Here is a 23,238-nt window from a genome sequence, read left to right on the forward strand (position 1 = left end):
GTTTGTTATCTGATGCACATGTTGAGATACACCAAGTGAGAAGACTGGTCTTTGAGAAAGAATTAATTTCTGACTAAAATATTAAAATACTTTAGGCCTGAAAGAACACAAATATTTGCAACAATGGTGTTGTTTTCTTGCATTGTCCTGTTGCAACTTTGATGACCAATTGGGTCCAACAGGTATGTTATTGTATGGGTTTGGATATAGCACATGAGAATACTGGTTCTTGACAATTACCAAAGGTGTCTAGTGCCCTTAACATCAACGTCAACTCTATTGGTCCACTGTTAAAATTACTCCATTAGGGCATAGTGAGTCAGTGCTATAAACCTGAGCGAATCAAAACGAGGATTCAAGTATTAGGACAGCGTCCTACTGATCTTCACCTACCCCCCTAAAAATACACAATAAAAACAAAAAATCTTACAATAAAAAACCAACAGAACCTAATAGGAAAGACTGTTATATGAGGACTTCATAACTTTTCCCGTTTATTGTGTCACTGCGCCATGAGCATCTTAAAGATGGATATCGGCACATTAGAAATGCCCATACTATAATTACTTGTGGTTTTAAAAATATGTATAAACAAATCAATTTGTGAGTATATTTGAATTCTCATGTCGTCTGGTTTTTGTAAATGTTAAATCTTTTTACTCTTACTGTTTGTATTTTTTCTTTTCTTTTTTAATTTAAAGTTATGTTTTTTTTTTTTTTTTATTATACTTTTTACATAGGACTATAATGTAAAACAGCTGTTGTGCTGGTTTTTGTATCCTGTATGAAGATATTTAAATAAATAAATAATAAATGAATAAATAACACCGTGTAGTTAACTCTACCTATGATGATATTCGTATCAACATCGTCTGTTACTAAATTTACACCTTCATGTGGAACACACGTCACAATCTTTACTGTAAATCATCACTATCTTCTTTACACAAATTCACCAGACAACAACGAAGTTTTTAACATGCCTTTAGAATAGATAATGCAAAACATGATTATTTACAATATTTATGAATTTTTATGGATTTCCTATTTAATCACTAATAGCTATTTTGCGTCGACTTAAGATGTTGTTTCTCCGACAGTATTCGATCAAGTTGACGATCAAGAAGTCCACAAACTCTAAGAATGTGATTAAACTCGCTCCGACCATCAACCCCATGTAACCTCCTACGTCACCTGAGAACAACATCAAAGAAAAGTGGACCAACAATAAAAGCTGAATCGTATAAAATTGTTAATAAAAAATAGTTTATGGCCCGACGTTTCGATTCTTGCAAAGTCTTTCCCGAAAGCTAAAATGACAACACAACAAACATGGGCAGTTGTGTTGCCATGTTTGTTGTGTTTTCATTTAGCTTGGTTTATGTTTTAACTGTACCAGTGTGGATTTCACAAAGAGTTAGGACTAGTCTTATTTCGAGTTAGGACCAGTTACTCGTCCTAACTTAGGACTACCAAAAGTACCAGGGGTGGATTTCACAAAGGTAGTCATAACTTAGGACTAGTCCTAGGCAATACTAACAAATAGGACCAGTCCTAAGTTAGGATGAGTTACTGGTCCTAACTTAGGACTGGTCCTATCTCTTAGCATTGCCTATAGGACTAGTCCTAAGTTAGGACTACCTTTGTGAAATCCACTCCAGTGCAATTTGTACATCTCCTAGGACTAGTCTTAAGTTAGGACTAGTCCTAACTCTTGGTGAAATCGACCCCAGTGTCCACTGTACCAGTGTCCAAAGGAAATCTATCCGCTGGATGTTCTATCCTCCACAATGGGAAACTAACGTGGGCTACCTGGAGGAGGAGGACTCAAAAGAGGGCGCTATCGGAAGACGTTTGTACATAGTTTGCCGAAGTAGAGGACAGAATCTCAGGGGTACTCGGTGAATCCTGGAAAACCATTTCACATAATTTGTTTTCATTTTTCATGGGGAAAATTGGCAATTCCCAATGACCAAGGTTATGGAAGCAAAGAAATGTACTCAATATTGTGAAGTTTGTTTTGCATGTAAAGAGAAAGAACCAATGTAAACTTACTTAGAAGATCGGTAATAGTATAGTCGGGTACCTGACGAATTTCTTCATAGTTCAGTTCCTCGAAAAATATCACAAGGTCGATTATATTTCTCCTAGATAAAAAACAAATTGTTTTTTATTAAAAAATATATTTCTGTTTGTCTTGGTAAACAAAGTAAAAACTCAGCAGACATAGACAGGTGTAGACAGTTGCAAGTATGAGTAACAATGCATGAATCCTGAATATTGAATTTAAGGTTTAAGTAACTAGACTTAATAATTAAATAAATAAATAGATAAATAAACTAGACAATAATTGTTTGTTTGAACAAGCCTTGCGTGCTGTCTGGTAAAAAAGGCCTATAACAATTTTGCCTTTATAAAGGCTGTGGACACTATTGGTAGTTGTCAAAGACCAGTCTTCTCACTTGCTGTCTCAACATATCATGCACAAAATAACAAACCTGTGAAAATTTGAGCTCAATCGGTCATCGAAATTGCGAGATAATAATGAAAGAAAAAAAAACCCTTGTCACACGAAGTTGTGTACTTTCAGATGCTTGATTTCGAGACCTCAAATTCTAAATCAAATTCGAGGGAAACTAATTATTCTCCACTTCAGAGGGAGCTGTTTCTCACAATGTTTTAAACCATCAATCTCTCCCCATTACTCGTAACCAAGACAGGTTTTATGCTAATAATTATTTTTTACTAACTACCAATAGTGTCCACAGCTTTTAAGTTCAGCAATTTTTTTGTCAATGTGTACAAAGAGAGTCAAGGAGACTACTGTACGCCCACAATTTTGTTTCTCTACAATACACACAAACCTTCAAACAAACTGATGTTTATAAATTAATGATACACCGTTATTACGCTAAACAAAATAAGTTTCCATAGTCGCACTTTACTAAATTATTATTTAGTGAAGTGTAACGAATTTTACGAAAATAGCATCAATCTAGTAGGGAGCCAGTGTAAGGAAATGCAACACACAAACAAAATATCAACAATATTTCGTTCCTCATTATGTTATTTCGTCCCCTGAGATACTATTCGTCACGTGAAATATTATTTCGTTCTCGAAATAATAGTTTTTCGAGGAAACAAAATGACATTTATAGGGCGGAACTCATTTAAAGGAACGAAATTATATGTTGTTGTTGTGCTTTTTTTTTTAAGTTTATTTTTATTCCTTTCCGTTCAATGTTGTGATGAATGAATAAACGAGAAAAGCAGATACGTGTTTAGAAAGGTAAGCCAGACAGACATGGTTGAATCGAATGCAGCAGTCTATGTATGGGCGCTTGCGTTGCTTCAATAATGTTCTGTTCTGAAAGCAACACTTCGCTTCTCCAACAACAATCGTTCATTCATTTGTGTGGCGTACACAACTTTCGCTGATGAATAGGTCAGATTCAGTCTTGCGAAGAGATTTTTTCAAAGCAGTGAAATTAAGTGTACAAACTTCGCAAGGTTCGCATTGTACTTAAGAGTATTAACCTCAATGACAATTTACACCTTTTTAATGGAACACGTTGCCTTGGATCGGTCGAGTTGGTCTTTTGAAAAGCGTTTTTAACCTTCTGTTGTAAAATGCGTATGGGTAGAAAGATGTTGTAAGAGTAGAATACAATGATCCACACAAACATGCCTCGAGGCAAATTAGTGTAGATCATTGTATTCTACTTTTACAACACCTTTCTACCCATATGTGTTTTATAACAAATGGATAAAAACGCTTTTTATAGACCAACTCGTCCGATTCAAGGCGTTCCTTTAACATGTGAAGTTTCAGACTTGTGTTAGTCCCCCGACTCAACAGAATGGAAAATGAGTTCGTCGCAGAGTAAAGTTGACCATAGATCCCCATGCAAGTGATCGTGAAGGTAGAGTGAACGTGCAGGTGATAATGATGTCGTGTCAAATTAAAAATGGAAATCGCAAAAAACACTTCCGAGACCTGAAACAATAGCAAGGTTTTCTCGGATCTGGTGCTTTCCCTACACTCCCGTGAAGTACAGGGCTGCCTTTGATAGACTTTGCTTGATACCGCCCTCTACGACACGCAAACCCTTCATTTCTCTCGAACCTCTAAACATAAGATACATGTAAATGTGTGTATGCTTTTGGATAGGCCTATAGCGATTTTTTAAAAATACTTATTAAGTACAGACGCGTTCTGAATAGCTAATGTAAAAATTTGTTTCAAAATGAAAAACCTGTTGAACTATTTATATTCGGTGGTAAAGGGAAGTTAGAGCAGTAAAGTGTAAGATGCATATATAACAAGAAACAGAAACAATGAACAAAGTAATAAGACTGTTCCTTTTTAATTATTTGAGATATTTGAGGCATTGCTTTGTGCTGCGACTGATCATCTTAATCGAACTCGTACAACTCTTTTGCGTTTTCGAAACGTTGGGCGATTAATAATTGTATGCATACGCTAATGAACATTGTTTTTGAATGGCTTACGCTTCCATTGCTCTTTTTTGAATGGGGAGGTGTAAACTGAACGAGAAAACGAGTCAAAAGATTTAGAAAATGTTGTTGCCATTTTGGACCGCCTTAAAAAAAGGGATATTTTATTCCCACTTGGGATTTATTTATCACTGTTTAAACTTTGTTAAATTCTTACATCTGTAAAGTTTGTAATACTAGCCGGTATAGTCGCTGAGTGTCTTTACTGATAAAACAATTTATGGAACTTTTATTAGTTTTCAACGTTCTCTCATTCAAACATTGTAACTTTTGTTCAGTTTTTCCAAGATATCAAGGGTCAACATTGGAGGTACGGAAAGCACCCTACCTGAGGAAACTTTCACTGCTGTTAAAAGCCTCTTGTAGCGCCTTGGAGATGTGCTCAGCCGGCCAGAACACTTCTGAGATGCGTGGAGTAAATACTTGACGATGACAGGGTAGACTGCAGTTACAATGGTCAACCACATTTGATATGAAGTGCCCTGGAAGAAAACAATATTGTTCAAAATTATATCAAATCAATTATTATAAAGTTTTTTTGTTACCATGCCCATATACACTGATGTGTATTAACACTGGATATCATTACTTTTCCGACCTCTGTGAACAAACTTCTCAGGCATATTTACTGGGGTGGAATTCGAACCCACGACCGTTGCAATTATAGAGCAATGTCTTAATAAGCAACTAGACCACAAAGATTACCCGTTGATTTTCCATCCTCTTAAAGGTGAGAGTTTATTTTTTTTGAGAGCGCCCAAGTACACGCAGATCGACGTGGTCACATGGTTAGCGGACAACCCAATGTGCAGTCTATTTTTCGCAACCTGCTGGTGCACATTTTGTTTAGACCGAAACTGGCTTCTAATCACCCAACTGTCTCGTAACACAACGCCGATCAAAGGAGTTTAAAGCACCCCCTCTATAATAAATGTTTCCTCTGCAGCTCAGTCAATAAGCTTTCCATTAATTTGATTGGTCCGATCGAGGTGATGTTTGTCACATGCACCCCAATCGAATCACAGATATGGAAAGCTTTAAAGTCATTGCACGTCTATCCAATGATATATGATTGCATCCAATGATCTCATTGGTTCTGAAAAGCAAGTACGTGTTCATGTCTTTATCCTCGCGGACTAGTCTAAGTCTGTTGTGAATACTTTTCGCTATTCAATGGGTACTGAATTTGTAGTGTCATCAAGTAAAAATTCAAACAGGACGCAGATGTAATTGATCCATGTTCATGTCATGTCATCGTCCAAGATGGCGCAATCCCAATCTAACAGTATAACACTAGAGGGCGGACTTTTATTTCACAAAGGACACAACTACAAACTTTACCCACACGCGACTGTTATACATCCTATGTTAAAGCCATTATACACTTTCGGTAAACAGTATTGTCCAAGTCCCACACTTCGTGTATCACAACTTATATATAAAATAACAACCTGTGAAAATTCAGGCTCAATCGGTCATCGGAGTCGGGAGAAAATAACCGGAAACCCACTCTTGTTTCCGCACGTTTCGCCGTGTCATGACATGTGTTTAAAATAAATCCGTAATTCTCGCTATCGAGAATTGATATTGTTTAATGTTTTCTCTAAAAGTAAAACATTTCATGGAACAATATTTCAAGAGAAGTCTTTCACCGTTACCTTCTGTAAACCCTGTAAATTATCTGTGAATTTTCATTTTGTTTCTGTACCGAAAGTGTATAATGGCTTTAAAGGATTTGGGTACTTTTTCAAAATGTCCATAGATTTACATTAAACTTACAGGGTTTGAAGATAATGATAGTGGAAAGCTTCCCTTCAAATATTACTTACTGAGGTGCTGCAGTTTTTGAGAAACGAGTAAAACAATGTCATGAGACCAAATTATTTTCATGACATTGTTTTACTCATTTCCCAGAAACTACAGCACCTCAGCACGTAGTATTTTCAGGGAAGCTTTCTACTATCATCATCTTCAAACTGTGCAAGTTTAGTGTAAATCTGTGGACATTGTGTTTTTTTGTCCTACAAAAAGTACAAACACCCTTTAAAACCCTGCAGAAATGGACCTGTTTTGGTTGAAACGCCGCCAAGGTTCGTTGTCATGCTGACAAGCTTGAGTCCAAAGATTAACAGGTATTTGCACCTTTTCGTCGATTACAGTAAAAACAAAATTATTTAATTGTTAACAAGTCGAGGTATGCCCTGAGTTAACTTTAACCTTTCGAGCATTCAAGGGGAAATCAAATTTACATATTAAGCTTGACCAACAGTGTGCGCGATCGGAAGGCAAATTGTGTTAAGGGTTAGTAATTGTGTTTGAGTAGTTGAGGGGCACAATTCTTGTTTTATTGGTCCGAACAATTGAATAGATGTTCCCTTGACCCACACATTTCAGATTGAATCACTCTAAAAATGTGCTAATTTGTTCTCCACAAAAGTAGGGTAATTCGAAGGATAACGTTTGCGTGAACACAGTAGGATTTTTATGTGCACTTTATAATGGGTGCATAATATAGACGTATCCGTTATCCTGCACTATTTTGTCAACCTCAGAGTTTACCCATCCAAAAATCACTACATTGTGTGAAAGAGTAACGTCAAAGGTTGTTCCGAGGTTTAAGTTTTTGTCTAGCTTTAAATAACTTGTATAATTCACCTATCAATACAAATATTGACCAAAAAACTTCCCCCCTCGGTTTTTTGCAACATTGAATGTCATACGAACGCTAAAATAAACCTTGAATTATACATAAATGATTTCTATTTTCTTACTAAAACAAACAACAAAAACAACTGACTGCAAAAAAATGCGGTTGTTTTACAATTTCAATAGTAAACCATTTTGTTTTCCTTTTTTATTTGGGCAAGTGGAGCATTGTTTAAAAACATCGTCCCGCAGTTTTGGCAACATTGAACGTCATGTCCACAACATTTGTTTTAAGTGGCAATCCACTAAACCAACATCCATAGAAAACTGCAACGAAGGCCACGTGGTAGGACCTGTAATTAATATGAACATTATGGAAACACAACAATAAACAAATAAAACAAACCAATGCAAAATATTTGAAATCAGGTAAAATAAATAGCAAACAGACTTTGTGACTCACACTTACGTAGTTCCGGCTGAACACAACGTTCAAGTTCACCATAAGTGCAAAACCTGACTGTATCTAAATCTGCAAAAAGAAAAGTTAAATAAACCAGTCAGGATCGGCGATAAAAGCTTTGATGATCATCAATTAAAACAAAAACTATCTGTGGGGAACTTTTGGAACGCTTAATGGAAGCAGTTTTACCAGGTATATCATTTTTTCGGCAATGTGTGCATGCTCAGAACTACGTGAACAATGGAAATTTACCAAAGCGTTCCAGAGTATCCCATCATTCAATTCAATATTCTGGATGGGTTTGATAAGACTGAAATGCGTAGGTAATTTGGGTTGGGGATTTTGTTTTTTGACAATTTTCTAAATGTCTACCTAGCTTGGAGACCCTCACGGATATTATGGTCAATGAGCATCTAGTTTTAGTCGCGAAGTACATAGGTTAACAACATGACCATTGAGCAATGGAATACCCTGGATAGCTGGGTGGCAGCAGACTGAATTGATAAATTTCCATTGTTTAGGTAGTGCTAAGAATTCGCACATTACCGATACAAACGGATTTACCTGGTAGTATTTTTTGTTATACCACACGCTGGCCATCGCATACACCCATAAGGTATGGGCGCTTCACTGTTGACCCAGTGGCCAGCGTGTGGTACGTCAAAAAGAATTGCTACCTGGTAAGTCTACTGCCACAAAGCGTCCAAAAAAGTTCCCATTAAGTTTTGAAAATAATTAAGGCGTGACCTCTGACCTGGACTAGCCGGGAGGTCACTCGTTTTACACCCGCATCTGTTGACGATATGCGTCATCTTGCACAGTGCTTGACAGGTTTCCACCGTGTACTTGAAGCCTTCTATGAAGTTCTCTTCCACACATTGCGACACGTAGGGTTTTTCCAGATTCACCAACTGCACGGAATAACATATACCCATAATAAGTTATTTATAGAGATCAGAGTGGAACCAATTTCACAGGGCTGCTTGAACCAGCTATTAAGCTTTAAAAACATGTTGCTTAAAGGAACACGTTGCCTTGGATCGGATGAGTTGGTCTTTGAAAAGCGATCTGTAACCGTTTGTTATGAAATGCACATGGGTAGAAAGATGTTGTAAACGTATAATACAGTGATCTACTTTTAAAACCTCTTTCCAACCATATGCATTGCATTACAAACGGTTTCAAACGCTAGACCAACTTGTCCGATTCAAGGTAACGTGTTCCTTTAACAGAGTAAGGTAGGACCATGGATCCGGACATCCTCTAAGGCTGGCGAAAAACCTCCGAGCCACAAAGTGCAACGTCAGAACTGATGATCAAGATAACCTCTTATTGGCCCAGAGTTGTGTGGCATGTGTACATAATTGCACGTTTCCATTGTTTGACCCTATGACCTCAGGGAGGGCCCATGGGTTTGATTGCAAGTGAACAGCTTGATTAAAGGTACATTGTGATAAGACACCATTAGTTTTCTGTTAGGAACGAAGAGGAGGAATGTCAAATGGCGAGTAGGGGGGAGTACTCGATGGGGTGTTTGATTGTTTTCTTATACTAACCTGGGTTGATTTTAGAGTCACAAGAGTTTCAAAGCCGGGCGAGACAGCGAATCCTAGTTGTTTCACAAAGGGATATTCGCCTTGCTTGTGGAGCATCACCTGAGTAGAAGGATCGCGAGAGATACAAAAAGTTGTACACATTATTAAAACAAGTCAAACTATAGACATATTATTAATATAAGGCGAATAACATGAACTTCGTAATCGGATGTGCCAAGACTTCAAAGAAGGCCGTTTGAATTATCAGCGTATCATTTTGCAGTAACACGTAAAACAATTGTGTCTGAAAATTATGATGTCATAATACTCCCAACATTTATGAGGGAAAATTTATGATGGTGTCTTTTATTATAATAAATAGAAATGCTTTTAGACAGTTGCCATCTGTGTCTGACACCCAGGTTAATATTATCCACAACGATATTCATGACATTGGTGCATACACATACTGACCAGACTATGATCGACATCCCGCCTCAGTTTCGTGGTATTGGATTTTAGAAATCCATCCGCCCGAGATATTAGGGACTTTTCGTTTTCGACGACGGATGGGTCTGCCACGGTTGTTCAGCTTAACGTTGTCGTTTTCAGCACAACGAAGACTCATCCAAAGTACTGTCGTAGAAAATGAGGGACGACCGTCCTCAAAGCCGACGCATGCGCAGATGACGCCAAATGTCATCTTTACCGTTGCAGAACCATCCGTCGTCGAAAACGAAAAGTCCTATGTCCCATGATGGAAAATCGACGTGCGCTGAAGGAGGATGATTCAAAAGAGGGCGCTTTCAGAAGAAAATTGGGTACGTTCGTTTAGCTTCCCCGGGTCGACCACGGTGTGTGGCGTTTTTTCTTCTTTCCAGGACGAACGTGTGCAGATAATTACCCACGTTCGTCCTGGAAAAAACCGTCACACACCGGGGTCGACCCAGGGAAGCTAAACGAACGCACCCATCGTACACGGTTCATCGTATTGGGGGACAGAAACTCCTGCCACAACGGAACATCAACATGGCTACACAGCTACTGATATTAATAAAAAATTACCTTGAACCCAGCCCCCTTGCTCGTTCCGAAGAAATAATCATACTGCTCAAGGTTTAGTCTCAGATACAAACCGCTGTCATAGCCAGTCTCCTGTACTCGCAATGCCGATGAAATGTCTGCCGGATTGTTAAACGTATAGCACACCCCGAAATCAGTCAACACTTGAGTGAAGTTTTGGAACGTACAGTTGACGCTCGATCGCCATTTACACTCGACAACCATTGATTCTTTTTGATGCGCTCCTCTAATCAAATCGTCTGTTATATTCCAGTCTTCCAAACTGGATCTATTGGCTTCAGGGATTGGACGAAAGAGAGAGGCAGAATCCAATACGGTGTCTCCAAATAATTCCCGGGCGTAAGATTTTCTGAGTAGGTTGTAGTTACAGATTGTAACGGCTGGAAATATCAAGTCATTTACATATTTGACAGTTACAATGCTAGAGACGTTGAAATCGAAGTAACGACGTGTGCTGTCCACAACGACAAAGACGAGTGTACTCATGAATCCGATGACAAAACAGGCCCAGATGATTCTGTGAAAAGATAAAGAAGACAAACAGAAAACCAAATAAACAAACATGCATACAAACAAACAACTAATTATTTTTTCCATTCTGCTACGACTTTTGCAGAGTAGGTATTTATTTGATTTGTTTTATCCACTCATTTCGATTCACTTAAAATGTTGTCAAAAGTAGGCAAGAATAGCCTCTCCATTGTTTGTAAACAAAATTTAGGATTTAATTTCTGTATTTGGCTGACCAAGAAGCTTTTAACAAAATGGGATTTTAATTGATTCTAAGTCAGTTTAATCAATGTATGCGTCTTTTAAAAAAAAAACATGTTCCGGGTCATTATCGCACGAAATTGGGTCAAGCCCAACCTCGACCCCAACGGTGAACGTTACCGCCGCGTCATTTTTCTGCCTGCCGTATCTACACAAACATGAGGCCATCCATCACTCGTCTTAATTGAAAGACCATCCAAACTGACTCATTCCAACAATAACAACTTTTTTCTTTAATAATAAACCCCCTATAAACTCATCTCCTTACAAGACACGCACCGAGAGGGTTCAAAAATAATCAAAACAGTTCAACCCCCTGCACGTTTAACCATTTTTCTAAGCAGTTTACATGTCACACATGTTTTGTTTTGAGTTTCTATCATTACAAATCGTGTGAATCTTGAATTTCTTATACTGTGTGAAATAAATATTCAATATTGCCTTCTGGTTTTAATATTTCAATTGTAGATGATGGTCACGAACAGCTGACTTGTTCATGACCTTTTGAGTTAAATTTTGCCAGTCCAATTGACTTTAAATTTGACAGGGATGTCGTTGATATACGTTTGTGTGTTGTGGTCGAATTATTTGTACGTTCAATAAAATAATACTTAATTGAAAGTTGAAAAGGTTTTCCATTTATCGATCAGCTAAACAAAATCTTTGATTCCTTGTTGTACTCATTTTACTCTACAGCGTTGTTGCTTTCCTAAAACATTACACTTGTCAATTTTGCAGTGTGTTCTGTTTCAGAGTTATTGTCTTAAAGGCACTGGACACTATTGACTCAAAATAAATGTTAATTGAACAAACCTGGATGAGAAAATATAATACGCTGTTGCAAACAACTTACCAACCAAATGGACCGAATAAATGCAAAAAACAGTTAGTATTGACTTACTTGGTCTTTTTTTTTTATAACGGCCAATTATATAGTAGGTGTATATATCTATACTATTAAAAGCGTAACCTGCGCCATCTTGGATTGAAAATTAGAAGGTCCAGTGGTATGGCATCCTTGTGGAATCCAACACGGTTGTTTGTGTGGAATTCAATACGTTTGTGTGGTTTCAGACGTCGGGTTGCAAGTCTGCAAAACCCGGATCCAAACTCGCACTTACAAGTCATGTGATTGGAGGAAGTTTGGGCGGCGACCGTGCGTCAACCACTGGTCGATGTTGTTACCAGACTTCCTAGAAATCTTTCTGACAGGCGACTCATTGGACAGTGTTTCGCAGATGGTGCTCCGGATTGGTTCATTCATTGTCCCTAGCGGCATCCCGCTAGTATATATTAAAACATTGTGAGAAACGGCTGCTCCATCTGAATAACGTAGAGGTTATTTCTCAATCAAAATATAAAATACTTCAGGCCTGAAGCCCACACATTTATACAACAAGGGTGTTTTTCTTTCATTGTTCCCTTACAACTTCGATTCATGACCAGTTGAGTAAAGATTTTAACGGAATTGTCATTTTGTTTATGAATATTATGTCCATATATAATGTATATTTATAAATATTTTTAATTGGTTGTATCCTTACCTGTAATTGGTTTGGTCAACAAACGTATATAATATATAAATATATTGCATATGTGAGAATGCTGTTCTTTGACAATTACCAATGGTGTCCATGCCTTTAACCAGTAACAAGCAATTCATTTGTCAAGTAAGACAGCAAACACTGACACCCCGGGATGGGAAAAAGGTAACATCTATACATTTCGAGGAAAGTGGCACGCAGAGGAAGATGACACTCTGATTGTCAAATGGGAGACACAAATCGATAATGTCATCTCTGATCCCGATTTTAGTTTTGCTGATCTAGTTTGCAAATAAACCATTCACAGTCGACGTAGACTTGATTCAAGTCCCGTTCTCGTGTGAGAGGTCCCTATATTCGCCGTCAAAATGTAGCTAATGCGGCACAGAATGGGAGAGTTTCCTGAAGTTATGCGATGGGACTGACTATAAAATGACTCTCACGGGATTGGGACCTGAGTCAAGTCTATGGGCGATGAGAAACATCGCGCAATGAGTAGACATATTGTACGATCCAACCAAAGGCTTTGATTAAATAAATAAGATGAACAGTTTGATTTGGTTATTGGCTTGTTGGTTGCTGTCTTGATGGCTAGAGTTAGACAAACACAAAACAGATTGTGTCATCTTTAACGAACCAGTTTTTAGTTTTGCTGATCTAGCTTGTGATATTGACCACTCTAGGCGACGACAAACATGGTGTGCAGAGGATACAAGACTGAACAATCCAACAAATGGCTTTGATGAAATAAAAAAAGAAGAACAGTTTGGTTTGGTTCTTGTCTTGTTGATTGCTTTCTTGATTGTTAGGGGTCGAGAGTAAGTCAAGCATGTCTAGTTTGTTGATCAAATAAAGAGGAGGGGAAGAAGACTTAATATACTCCGGAGCTCGATGGATATCGTCTGTCAGATCTTGATGGAGTACAAGACATCATCGAGACGACGCGGGAAGAGCGTTCTTGAGATGTTGAGATCAAACAGGGAGGACATTATAACACCAACTAATTTAGTTCGAGGAGCTAGTCCTGTTTGCAAGTGAGGTGAGGTTAATGATATTCTAACGAGAGATGTCTTAACTAGATTGTGGTTCTTCCATCTATCAGGGGTCAGCCAACATGAGAGATAAGAAAACACGTTCAAACACAACAACTCCGTGTTCATCTCTTTGTATTTTGCTTCAATTTTTCAAAATCTTTCAGACTTTGGCATGTCGTGGCTGAGCGGATTAGAGCACTTGACTCACGCTCCAGTGTTTCTAGTCGGCAGAGTGTGGGGTCGACTCCTGGTCGGGATACTTGTGTCCATAGGCAAGACACTTTACCATGTTTGCTTTGGCCTTCGGATGGGACGTAAAGCCGTTGGCCCCGGGTGTTGTGTAACGCACGTAAAATAACCCATGGCACTTATCGAAAAAAAAGGGGTTTCCCCAGTGTTCCTGGTGTGATTGAGTGCATATTGCAGACCCGCAGTACATTGCAAACCATTACATGCCAAGTAAAACGAGTAGGTAACCCCATACCTTGCAGAAAAATACTGAAATTAAAGCTCATTGAGCGTCATTGAGTGACGCGATATGGCGTGCTATAAGAAGACACTATTTAATTTACAATGGTTGCTAAAATCTCCAACTCGTAATGCTTACCGGTAACACACAAACAGTGAGCAAGGTTTCATGGCGACTTCCAAAACATACCCCTGGACTAGACGGACCACGATGGTGGGTAGCCACAGTGAAGAACCTTGTCTGGTTTAATGGCTTTGGCAGTGACTATGGTTAGAACGTTGAGAGGGCTATAACACCAAGGTTGTCGATGCAGCCGCTTGGTTATGGAGATGGCCTTGTACATCGAGAACGTATTCAATCATCCCATAAAATATTCCAATTAAACCATGGGAGATTCGGCATATATTACAATAATAATATAATTCAATAAAAGCTTATACTAACAAACCACATGGTAAACTCTAACCAACTAATGGTTTTGGGTTGAACAAAGACAAACTTTGAGTTAATCCAACGCTTCTTTTCAGAACCACCCCAACTCATTTAGAGATTGTCGTTACATGGTGTTACCGCAAACTCTTCTATATAAAGACAAACTGACTAGAGCGGGATTTGAATCAACAACCAAATCAAGTTTAAAGTGTCGGCGCTCCACCAACTTAATGGCTATTATTGCCCCATGTTGGCGGTCTCCATGATCGTTTCGAGGTGCCAGTCGTGATACAACCGTTAGCCAGGAATCACACCCAAGTCTAGTAGACTGCGATACAAAGTAGCAGCAAGGGGATCACATTAAGGGCATGTTTTTGTTATGTCAGACATCAAACTAGACATTAGGCTTTTGTGAAGAAAACAAAACAAAGCTGTTCCGTGTTTTTGATTTGATGAAACGCTCTAGACCTTTAAAGTGAGCTTGACTTCTAAATAGAAGGAACTTCACTTTTGACACGCCCTTATTCTTAATTCCACTTTACCTCTAATCAAACTTAACACGATCTTCATTTTATCCTCACTCTAAAATTTCACTTAGGAAAATAATTGGTTTAACACTCACTTCAACTCATTCAGGAACTGCAGTTTTTGTTTAGTATAACTTCCTGTTTGGACCGGAAGAAAGGTAAATTTGGGGTCACGTTTTCAATTTTTTTTAAAGGTGTCATAAGGTACAATATTGAATAAAGATGACTTAAAGCCATGTGTTTCAGAAAGTGTTTGTCTATATGGATTTGAGATCTCGTTAATCTGCTTTACACCGTGTGCTCTGCTGTTGCACGCGATACCCCGACATTAAATAATGATTGATTTGTACTTTTCAGATGGATCATTGCCCAGATTACCCATGTGATTGCGACGTTCCTCGATGGCATGGCTCGTTTATTTATGAAAACCGATTTTAGATAATTAATTTGTGTGATAGCAATGTTTGTGACGACACAAAAAATATGTGTATTTGGTTTGCGGTAACATGGGTATATCTACTTGCCAGGTAGAGTTTCTTCGTAGAGAACTGTCTTGCTTATTCTACTCCCAATATGTATTGACCTCACCATGCAATGCCTCAAATCAAATAGACAAACAATTAGTTGTTAGCTAAAAAATTACAATACAATCCATCCAAAACAGCTGCTTGAACTATTGAACATGAATATTTCTCAGATATACAACCTTTTTATGAACACCGTTTTAGATACCAAAATTGTGAGTTAGTATTGTTTATTATGACATCAAATAATACACCAACAGTTGTTAACTAATAAATTACCACATAATCCGAACCAGCCATTTGAGCGATTCATCTTGAATATTTCACTGACACAAACTAAAGACACAAATGTACAATATGAGATGGTGAAGACATAGTCAAACAAAAATATTTTTCCACAACTTGACTGTAAAAACATAACTACCTTTTGAAAAACTGAAATATTACAACGTTGTCGCAACATGGTATTGCAGTTAAAACGTTGAGGCTACATAGCTGTCACAACTTGAACATCACAGTGATTACAATACCAAATCTTCCGGTGAAAGCTTAGTAACCAGCACTATAATTAAATAAAAGGCATGATGTGTTTTCAACACTATAAGCTTTTCCGTGTTGTTTTGATTTGATTTATCATTCCATACCTTTAAAGTCATTCTTGACTTTGGGATAGAAATCACTTAACCTTTGAGAGGCTCTATTTTTACTTTAAATGTAACAGCAGCACTTCAAAATAATATCAATAATAACAGCTTTTATATATGATGCGAGGCATTGCATGGTGAGGTATCAATTATTTGGTTTGCGGTAACACCATGTGTGTAGCTACTTGCCAGGTAGAGTTTGTTCTTATAGAGAACTGTCTTGCTTTATTCTACTATTGCGGAGTATATTGTTCGGGAGACTTATCAGTTCTGAAAAGAACTGTCCTGCTTTTTAACTATTACCCGGGCGGATGGTTTAGAAAACAGGGCAATTCCATAAATTGATCATTGCGCTTCACAATATAACAATATAAAATAGCAATATTAACACACCAGAATAAACATGTTTCGAGATTGCGTTTGAAATGCATTATACTATCCTAAGCTGCTCTGTTTACCACGTAAGGTTATATTGACATACATTTTTAGTTCAAGCGACCTTGGGACCCTTTGAAAAACACATGTTTAAAAAAAACAAAAAAACATTCATGTTTACGTGTTTACAAAACAGCCACAGCCTGGGTATCCTGCAGGCAATTTGTTCAGCTCAATGGACGAAAACAATAAATCATTTGTTATGGTGATTGCACTTTCTAAAGTTTTTAATCAACTTTTGGTATGAGCACATTTCAAAACTTGTGCAGCTGTTATATTTTATAAATTCAGAAACTATGTTGAAATTATCATGACACAAATGCATATTTTCCCAATAATGCCCGGTGCAGTATCTTGCCTGCCAGAAAGCCACTGTGATGTACAAGGTCACTAAATTTAAATGAAAGTCAGACTTGCACAATTCGAATTAAGAGAACACTACTACAGCATTGGTAAACAAAATCGTCTGAGATCACATACTGGCATTGAGCTGTTTGCTTTTGGGTGGTTATCCGGTTTTTATCAAGGCAAATATTTCGTGCTAAGCAAATTTTGGTGCTTAGCAGTTCTATGAAATTGGGCTCTGTTCAAAGAACCGATTCTTGTTACAGTCTCCCCAGTCTCTCCTATCAGAACCGCATCCTAAATCTTCCTACCGAGGTGAGAGCGATGGTTTTCATTTCGTCAATAAGGACTGGGATGTGACAAATCCAATACAGTCAACTGATTAAAATCCACTGCATGACTGTCAATGACGCTCTCTGACAACATTGTGGTGACGTTCTTTTATTTACACAACACTGTTGTAGTTGTCTAAATATTGACCGTTATATGTGTCATTGAGGGAAGAACATTTTGTGTGCTCCTCTGTCAATGCCGTGCGTTTCAATTGATTAAATAAACGACTTAATAGAAAACGGCTCGGCAGTGGCAAAACAGTGATTTTTAGAAGTTGCCAAAGCTCTACTGTGGAATACGGTGCCTCTAAACGGACAAGTTAAAACAAAATTGAAAAGGTAAACAAAAAAAAAGTAAATATAATTTCGTACCCTCGTCGTTCCCTCAAAATCGTGTCATGACCTCGTACAGTGTTCAAATGTATTTCGATGGAGAGTCATCATCATACCGCTCGAACGGAGAAAGTTATTTCAGTGGGAACGTAATATAATTTTAAGGGAACGAAATAATATTTCGCCGGAACAAATAAATAATGTTATTTCCAGTCAACTAACCTTTTAGATGGAACGAATTCATACATTATATCGTGGGGTCGAAACAACATTTCTTGGAAATGAACTGGAACGAAATAATTTCATTATTTTGTTTATCCATTTTCAATATTTTGTTTGCCTCCTTTCAATATGTTGTTTACCTGCCCCTTTTAAGGGCTCCGTAGTGGAATGTGCATTGACAAAAAATATAACATCATAAAAGAACAAAATCACGGCATGGCCTGTGCTTTATTGATGTTGTTTCACCTTACGATGGCAAATATTGCATTAAGTGGTTTATGTTTTGTCAGCTGACGCGGCTATTTGTATTTCCCCAGTATCGCTGAGAGCTAGCCTTCTCTACTTTTGTTTTTAAGCTAACACGTTTTATTGGTTAAATAAACACGCACTCGTCTGGTAAAACTGATGCCATTTAATGAGTTTGTGACTGAGTGCGTGTTCTTAATTGTCTTTTAAATAATATAATGGTGCAGAAACTCTAATGGTCCTATAATTAATATCAATATAAACCACAAGGGAAACTGACTGGGTTGTTTTCGTTTTTAAATGATTTTGGGTTGAGCAAAGAACCAACGACCTCCGGATTAACGTGCCGTTGCTCTACAACTCAGCTATAGCTAGCCCTATATATTGCCGTCTCCCTATTTAATATTGTAACATTATGAAAGACGTTGTTTTTTCAACTTGAAAGTCTCAAACTTAAGCTTCAAATATCATCTCCATTGTTTGAAGCCCATGGTTTCATTCATTTCACTAATTCATTCATTCATTCATTAATGGTTTACTCTTAAAAAACAAATTCACATGGCGATCGGAGGTAAAATTACAGGAAAATATACAAAGATTAAACGTAGAAAAAAATCACACCGTTACAAATTAATTAAGAATTAATCGGTTAAATGGAGACAAGATTTTACACCGTAAAAATCAAATTGTTTAAAAAATCGCGAAACAGTAACCTGAACCATAATATGCAAATTTATCAAACTAACATGACCTTTTATTTTTTTGAAGAATTATTTGAAGGTAAGAGTTAAGCTTATAGTACCGTGTTTATAAAAAAAAAAAAAAAAAAAAAAAAAAAAAAATCGGTAGTCAAGTAAAGAAACATGCTCTAGCAATGCAAAGGTCGTGGGTTTGAACCCCACCAAGTGATTTGCCTGTGGTTTTTCACAGAACTTAAAGGCAGTGGACACTATTGTTAGTTACTCCAAATAATTTTTAGCATAAAACCTTTCTTGGTGACGAGTAATGGGGAGAGGTTGTTGGTATAAAACATTGCGAGAAACAGCTCCCTCTGAAGTGCCATAGTTTTCGAGAAAGAAGTAATTTTCTATGAATTTGATTTTGAGACCTCAAGTTTAGAACTTGAGGTCTCAAAATCTAGCATCTGGAAGCACACAACTTCGTGTGACAAGGGTGTTTTTCTGTCATAGTTATCTCGCCACTCTGACGACCGATCGAGCTCAAATTTTCACAGGTTTGTTATTTTATGCATATGTTGAGATACACCAAGTGAGAAGACTGCACCTTGACAACCACCAATAGTGTCCACTGTCTTTAACTGGAGATTTTACAACAACGTAAAAATCAAGTTGTTTTAAAAATTGCGAAACAGTAACCTGAACCAAAATATGCATATTTATGAAATTAACATGACCTCTCATTTTTTTTGAAGAGGTATTCGAACGTAAGACTCTTCACAGCAGTCTAGCTTATACAGGCTTGTGTTTTAGATATAAAACATTGGTCTGTTCAGAATGATCTCAAACTTAATGCAGATAAAACCGAGGTTCTTCACTCTACCAGTAAATTCAGACAGAGTCATCAACTCGAGTCTTTCATCCTTGATGACATGGCTGTCATTACAGTGGCAGATTCTGCCAGAAATCTTGGCGTCAAACTTGATAACCATCTTACAATGCATGCTCATGTAAATGAAACCTGTAGAGATGCTTCATTTGCTCTTCATAAGATTGGTACAATACGGTCATTCTTAAACAAGAAATCAACAGAAAGACTCGTCCATGCACATGTAATGTCTCGCATTGATATTTGGAACAGCATTTTGTATGGTCTTCCTGATGTACATATTAACAAGCTTCAGAGAATCCAAAACTCTGCTGCTAGATTGGTGACACGTACTCAAAAGCGTGAACACATTTCTCCTTTTTTGTATGACTTACATTGGCTTCCGATAAAACACCGTATTCAGTATAAGATACTTTCATTAACTTTCTTATGTTTGCAAGGTTTAGGCCCAACTTATCTCCAGGAACTCATCCAAAAATATCATCCAGTTCGTAATCTCCGCTCTAAATCCAGGTCTCTCTTCGTTTGTCCCTCGACTTTTACTAAATTTTATGGGGCCAGAGCTTTTGCAGCAGCAGCAGCAGAATTATGGAATAGTCTTCCGGACACCATAAAACAAGCTCAAACAGTGAATTTATTTAAGACAAAGTTAAAAACGCATTTATTTTTTCAGAAACGCCTTCAGTACTTCTTTCTGTATCAACTTAATTTTGCTTTTGTATTTACTTCACATGTCTATTAACTTTTACTTCTCTTTTGTTCTCATCTCTAAGCGCATAGGGACTTCTCTGTGATTGTGATATGCGCTCTACAAAAATGGTTCATTATTATTATTATTATTATTATAATATTACCGTGTTTTATATACACAAATAATCGGTGGTCAAGTGAAGAGACATTATGCTCTATAGCAATGCATTGGTCGAGGGTTTGAATCCAACCCACGTGATTTGCCTGTGGTTTTTTTCACAGAACTTAAAACAAAAAACGGTGCGTAGTACACATCAGTGTGAGGGTAAATGTCAACTGATATTCTTTATCCCTGATTCAAAGCTGACATTTTTAAAATTATTTTGATAGGGATTAGGCCAAACAATGGTGAATTAAACCTCTGTTGCAGAAGTTTTTAATAAAATGTAAAGGGGTTCTATAAGTTTGGACTTTTTGACGCTGTGCTCTGCTCATCCTTTAGTCAAAACTAATCTCAGGTCATTCGGAGAATTTTCAAAACGTAGATGTAAGAGATGTTAAATTTGCATCGGGGATAAAGAATATTAACTTTGGTTTTTACCCATACACTGATGGGTGTTAGCACTGTGCTGAGTAGACAGTGCTAACACACATTGGTGTATGGGTAAAAAACCAAGTTAACAAAACGTAGATGATTAAAAAACAAACAATTAAAAACCACTTTCCTATAGCGATCGCTGCTAATTAAATTTCTAAACAGCTTATAGAAAAATGTTCAAGGAAATGAGAAATACAAGATATTGACAAAATACTTATTTTTTTTAAACTTACTTTCTGACAATGTTATGACGCGGGTTAGTTATAAACCGCATTCCATGCAGTGTGGTGGTGTTCCCAAACTCTTCCCATTTCCTTCTGTCGAACATCCCGCAACAATGATCGACATCGGACGTCATCACTCCTTCATCTGTCTGACTGTGAACAGATCGTTTGCGATTGACGCCATTGTCGACTTCCTCGTCGATATTCCTGTCGTCCATCCTCAAGGATTCTGTCGACTTGGATTCCTGTGGTGGTTTGTATTCGATGTGTTTATCGTCCCTTACTGTCCACACGTTCATGGTGGTTCCGAGGATATCCGAGTGACTGAAGTTGAACTTGTCCGGCCAGATTCTCGGATCTTATATAGCGCTTTATATCACATCCCTAACGGGCGTCTCAAAGCGCTCAGTATTTTGCGATGTATGTTGAGCTACGTTTTTGACGTATGAGACCTATTACATTAAAGCACCATATGCGATGGTTTACAAGGTGCTGTGGCACAATATGCTGCCGATCAGACCAGGAACACTGTGGGGTGAACCCGGCCTTCTCTTTAACTTGGCCAGACAAAGTAAGAGAACAAACTGTGACCAGAAGTCGAACCAGAGACACCTGGTTATCTTACAAGGTCGACGTAAAATGTTCTTGTCAATAGACGGTTCACTTCCTTCCAACCACCATTGATGGTTAACACAAAGATGATGTTCAACTGACTGCACCATCGGCCGTCAACAAAATGCAACAGACGGCACCGCCGTAACGGAACGCGTGGAGGTGTGTACACTGTCAGTTACTCGATACCATTCCAATGTATGATATAACGAGTTACCATAGTGATGAGCCGTGTCTGGTGCTGAACTAAAACTGCAGTATGGTGTACCGCACACCAAAGTCAAATCAAACACAAACGAGCAGTGGTCATTAAAGATCAAGCACTAACGGAAAACCTCACTGGAAACCTCTACCGTTGAAATGACAGCGTTTTGTGTCAAGCTCCATCCTATGTATACACCATCAGAAAGAAACACGTTTCGATAAAAGCTAATCGTACAACCGATTCTCCTAGAGTCCTAAGTACGTGTGTGATAAAGCCGTAGACAATTAAATGCAATCTAAGAATCAGTATTAACTTTAGGAGACAACTTTCCAGCAATCGGCGCCTAGTTGTATTTGTTGTGTCTTATCAAACACCTCTGTCTTACAAGGTGATAACAATCTTCTCATATTGCACGAACACTTGGTCAATCACCTGCTCAGGTTTAATCGACAGTCAGCCAGGTTGAATTATTTATTCACGTGACCGATGACGCGTCTTGCTGCTGTGCCTTAAACTTGATCAAGCGTCAGAATTGCTCTAGCACTCGTACTCATACTAGAGGTCGCCGTGTTCTGATGACTGCAGAACTTGCAATCACAAGGTTGTAGGTTCGAATCCCACCAAGCGGTTAGCTGATTTTAAAATGACTATAGAATACTACACCTTGGTCACTGTGGTCCAGTGGTTAGATTGCAGGACTTGCAATCGCTGGGTTGTTGGTTCAAATCCTACAAAGCTAACCACTGATTTCACAATGACTGGAATAAGTATTGTCGTCTAGTTACTGAACCACACATTTTTTATTTGTGTCTTTCATACATAATCAAAGACCATAAACCAATGTTTGTATGAGAGAGGTTGGCTGTTGCCATCTTGGTGCTTGTATCCTTTCTTTCTTTTTCCTTTTTCCCCCTTTTTTTGTGGGGGGGGGATGGTTGCCGAGTTTCCTGGACGGGAAGACAATCTGAACAAACAACCACAGTTTTTTTATTGGACACTTTCGGAACAGAAAACAAAAATTTAAAGTTCACAGATTTACAAATAACCTACAGGGTTTACAGAAGGTAATGGGGAAAGACTTCACTTGAAATGTTATTCCATGAAATGCTTTACTTTTTGAGAAAACACTAACACACAAATTATCAATTCCCGGTATCGAGAATTACGGATTTATTTTAAGCACATGTCGTGACACGGCGAAACGTGCAGAAACAAGGGTGGGTTTTCCCCATTATTTTCT

The 23,238-nt window shown here is 37.9% G+C and overlaps 1 protein-coding gene across 2 annotated transcripts; it reads right to left on the reverse strand.

Moving 5' to 3' along the window:
- Positions 1 to 771: 771 nt before the first annotated feature.
- Positions 772 to 21,895, reverse strand: LOC139936182 (acid-sensing ion channel 2-like). Of its 2 annotated transcripts, none has more exons than XM_071930945.1 (8): positions 21,191 to 21,895; positions 10,228 to 10,762; positions 9,184 to 9,282; positions 8,382 to 8,538; positions 7,634 to 7,696; positions 4,847 to 5,000; positions 2,056 to 2,147; positions 772 to 1,194 (listed from the first exon to the last, which is right to left on the reverse strand). In XM_071930945.1, exons 1-8 carry the CDS (start codon positions 21,478 to 21,480, stop codon positions 1,049 to 1,051), a joined length of 1,536 nt encoding a protein of 511 aa, XP_071787046.1. In that variant the 5' UTR covers positions 21,481 to 21,895; the 3' UTR covers positions 772 to 1,048. The 2 variants fall into 2 exon arrangements, with proteins under 2 accessions (XP_071787046.1, XP_071787045.1); XM_071930944.1 differs by having other exon boundaries at positions 7,628 to 7,696.
- Positions 21,896 to 23,238: the final 1,343 nt, after the last annotated feature.

The sequence above is a fragment of the Asterias amurensis genome, chromosome 4 (assembly GCF_032118995.1).
Source record: "Asterias amurensis chromosome 4, ASM3211899v1".
Classification (NCBI taxonomy): domain Eukaryota; kingdom Metazoa; phylum Echinodermata; class Asteroidea; order Forcipulatida; family Asteriidae; genus Asterias; species Asterias amurensis.

Bases quoted from the DNA above. Each gene is read 5' to 3' on its own strand.
- LOC139936182 (XM_071930944.1), bottom strand. From the start codon at position 21,480: ATGAACGTGTGGACAGTAAGGGACGATAAACACATCGAATACAAACCA. The intron at 10,763-21,190 runs GTAAGTTTAAAA...ATCTTTTCACAG, and splicing joins CGTCATAACATTGTCAGAAA to AATCATCTGGGCCTGTTTTG. The intron at 8,539-9,183 runs GTTAGTATAAGA...TATTCCGTGCAG, and splicing joins TGACTCTAAAATCAACCCAG to TTGGTGAATCTGGAAAAACC.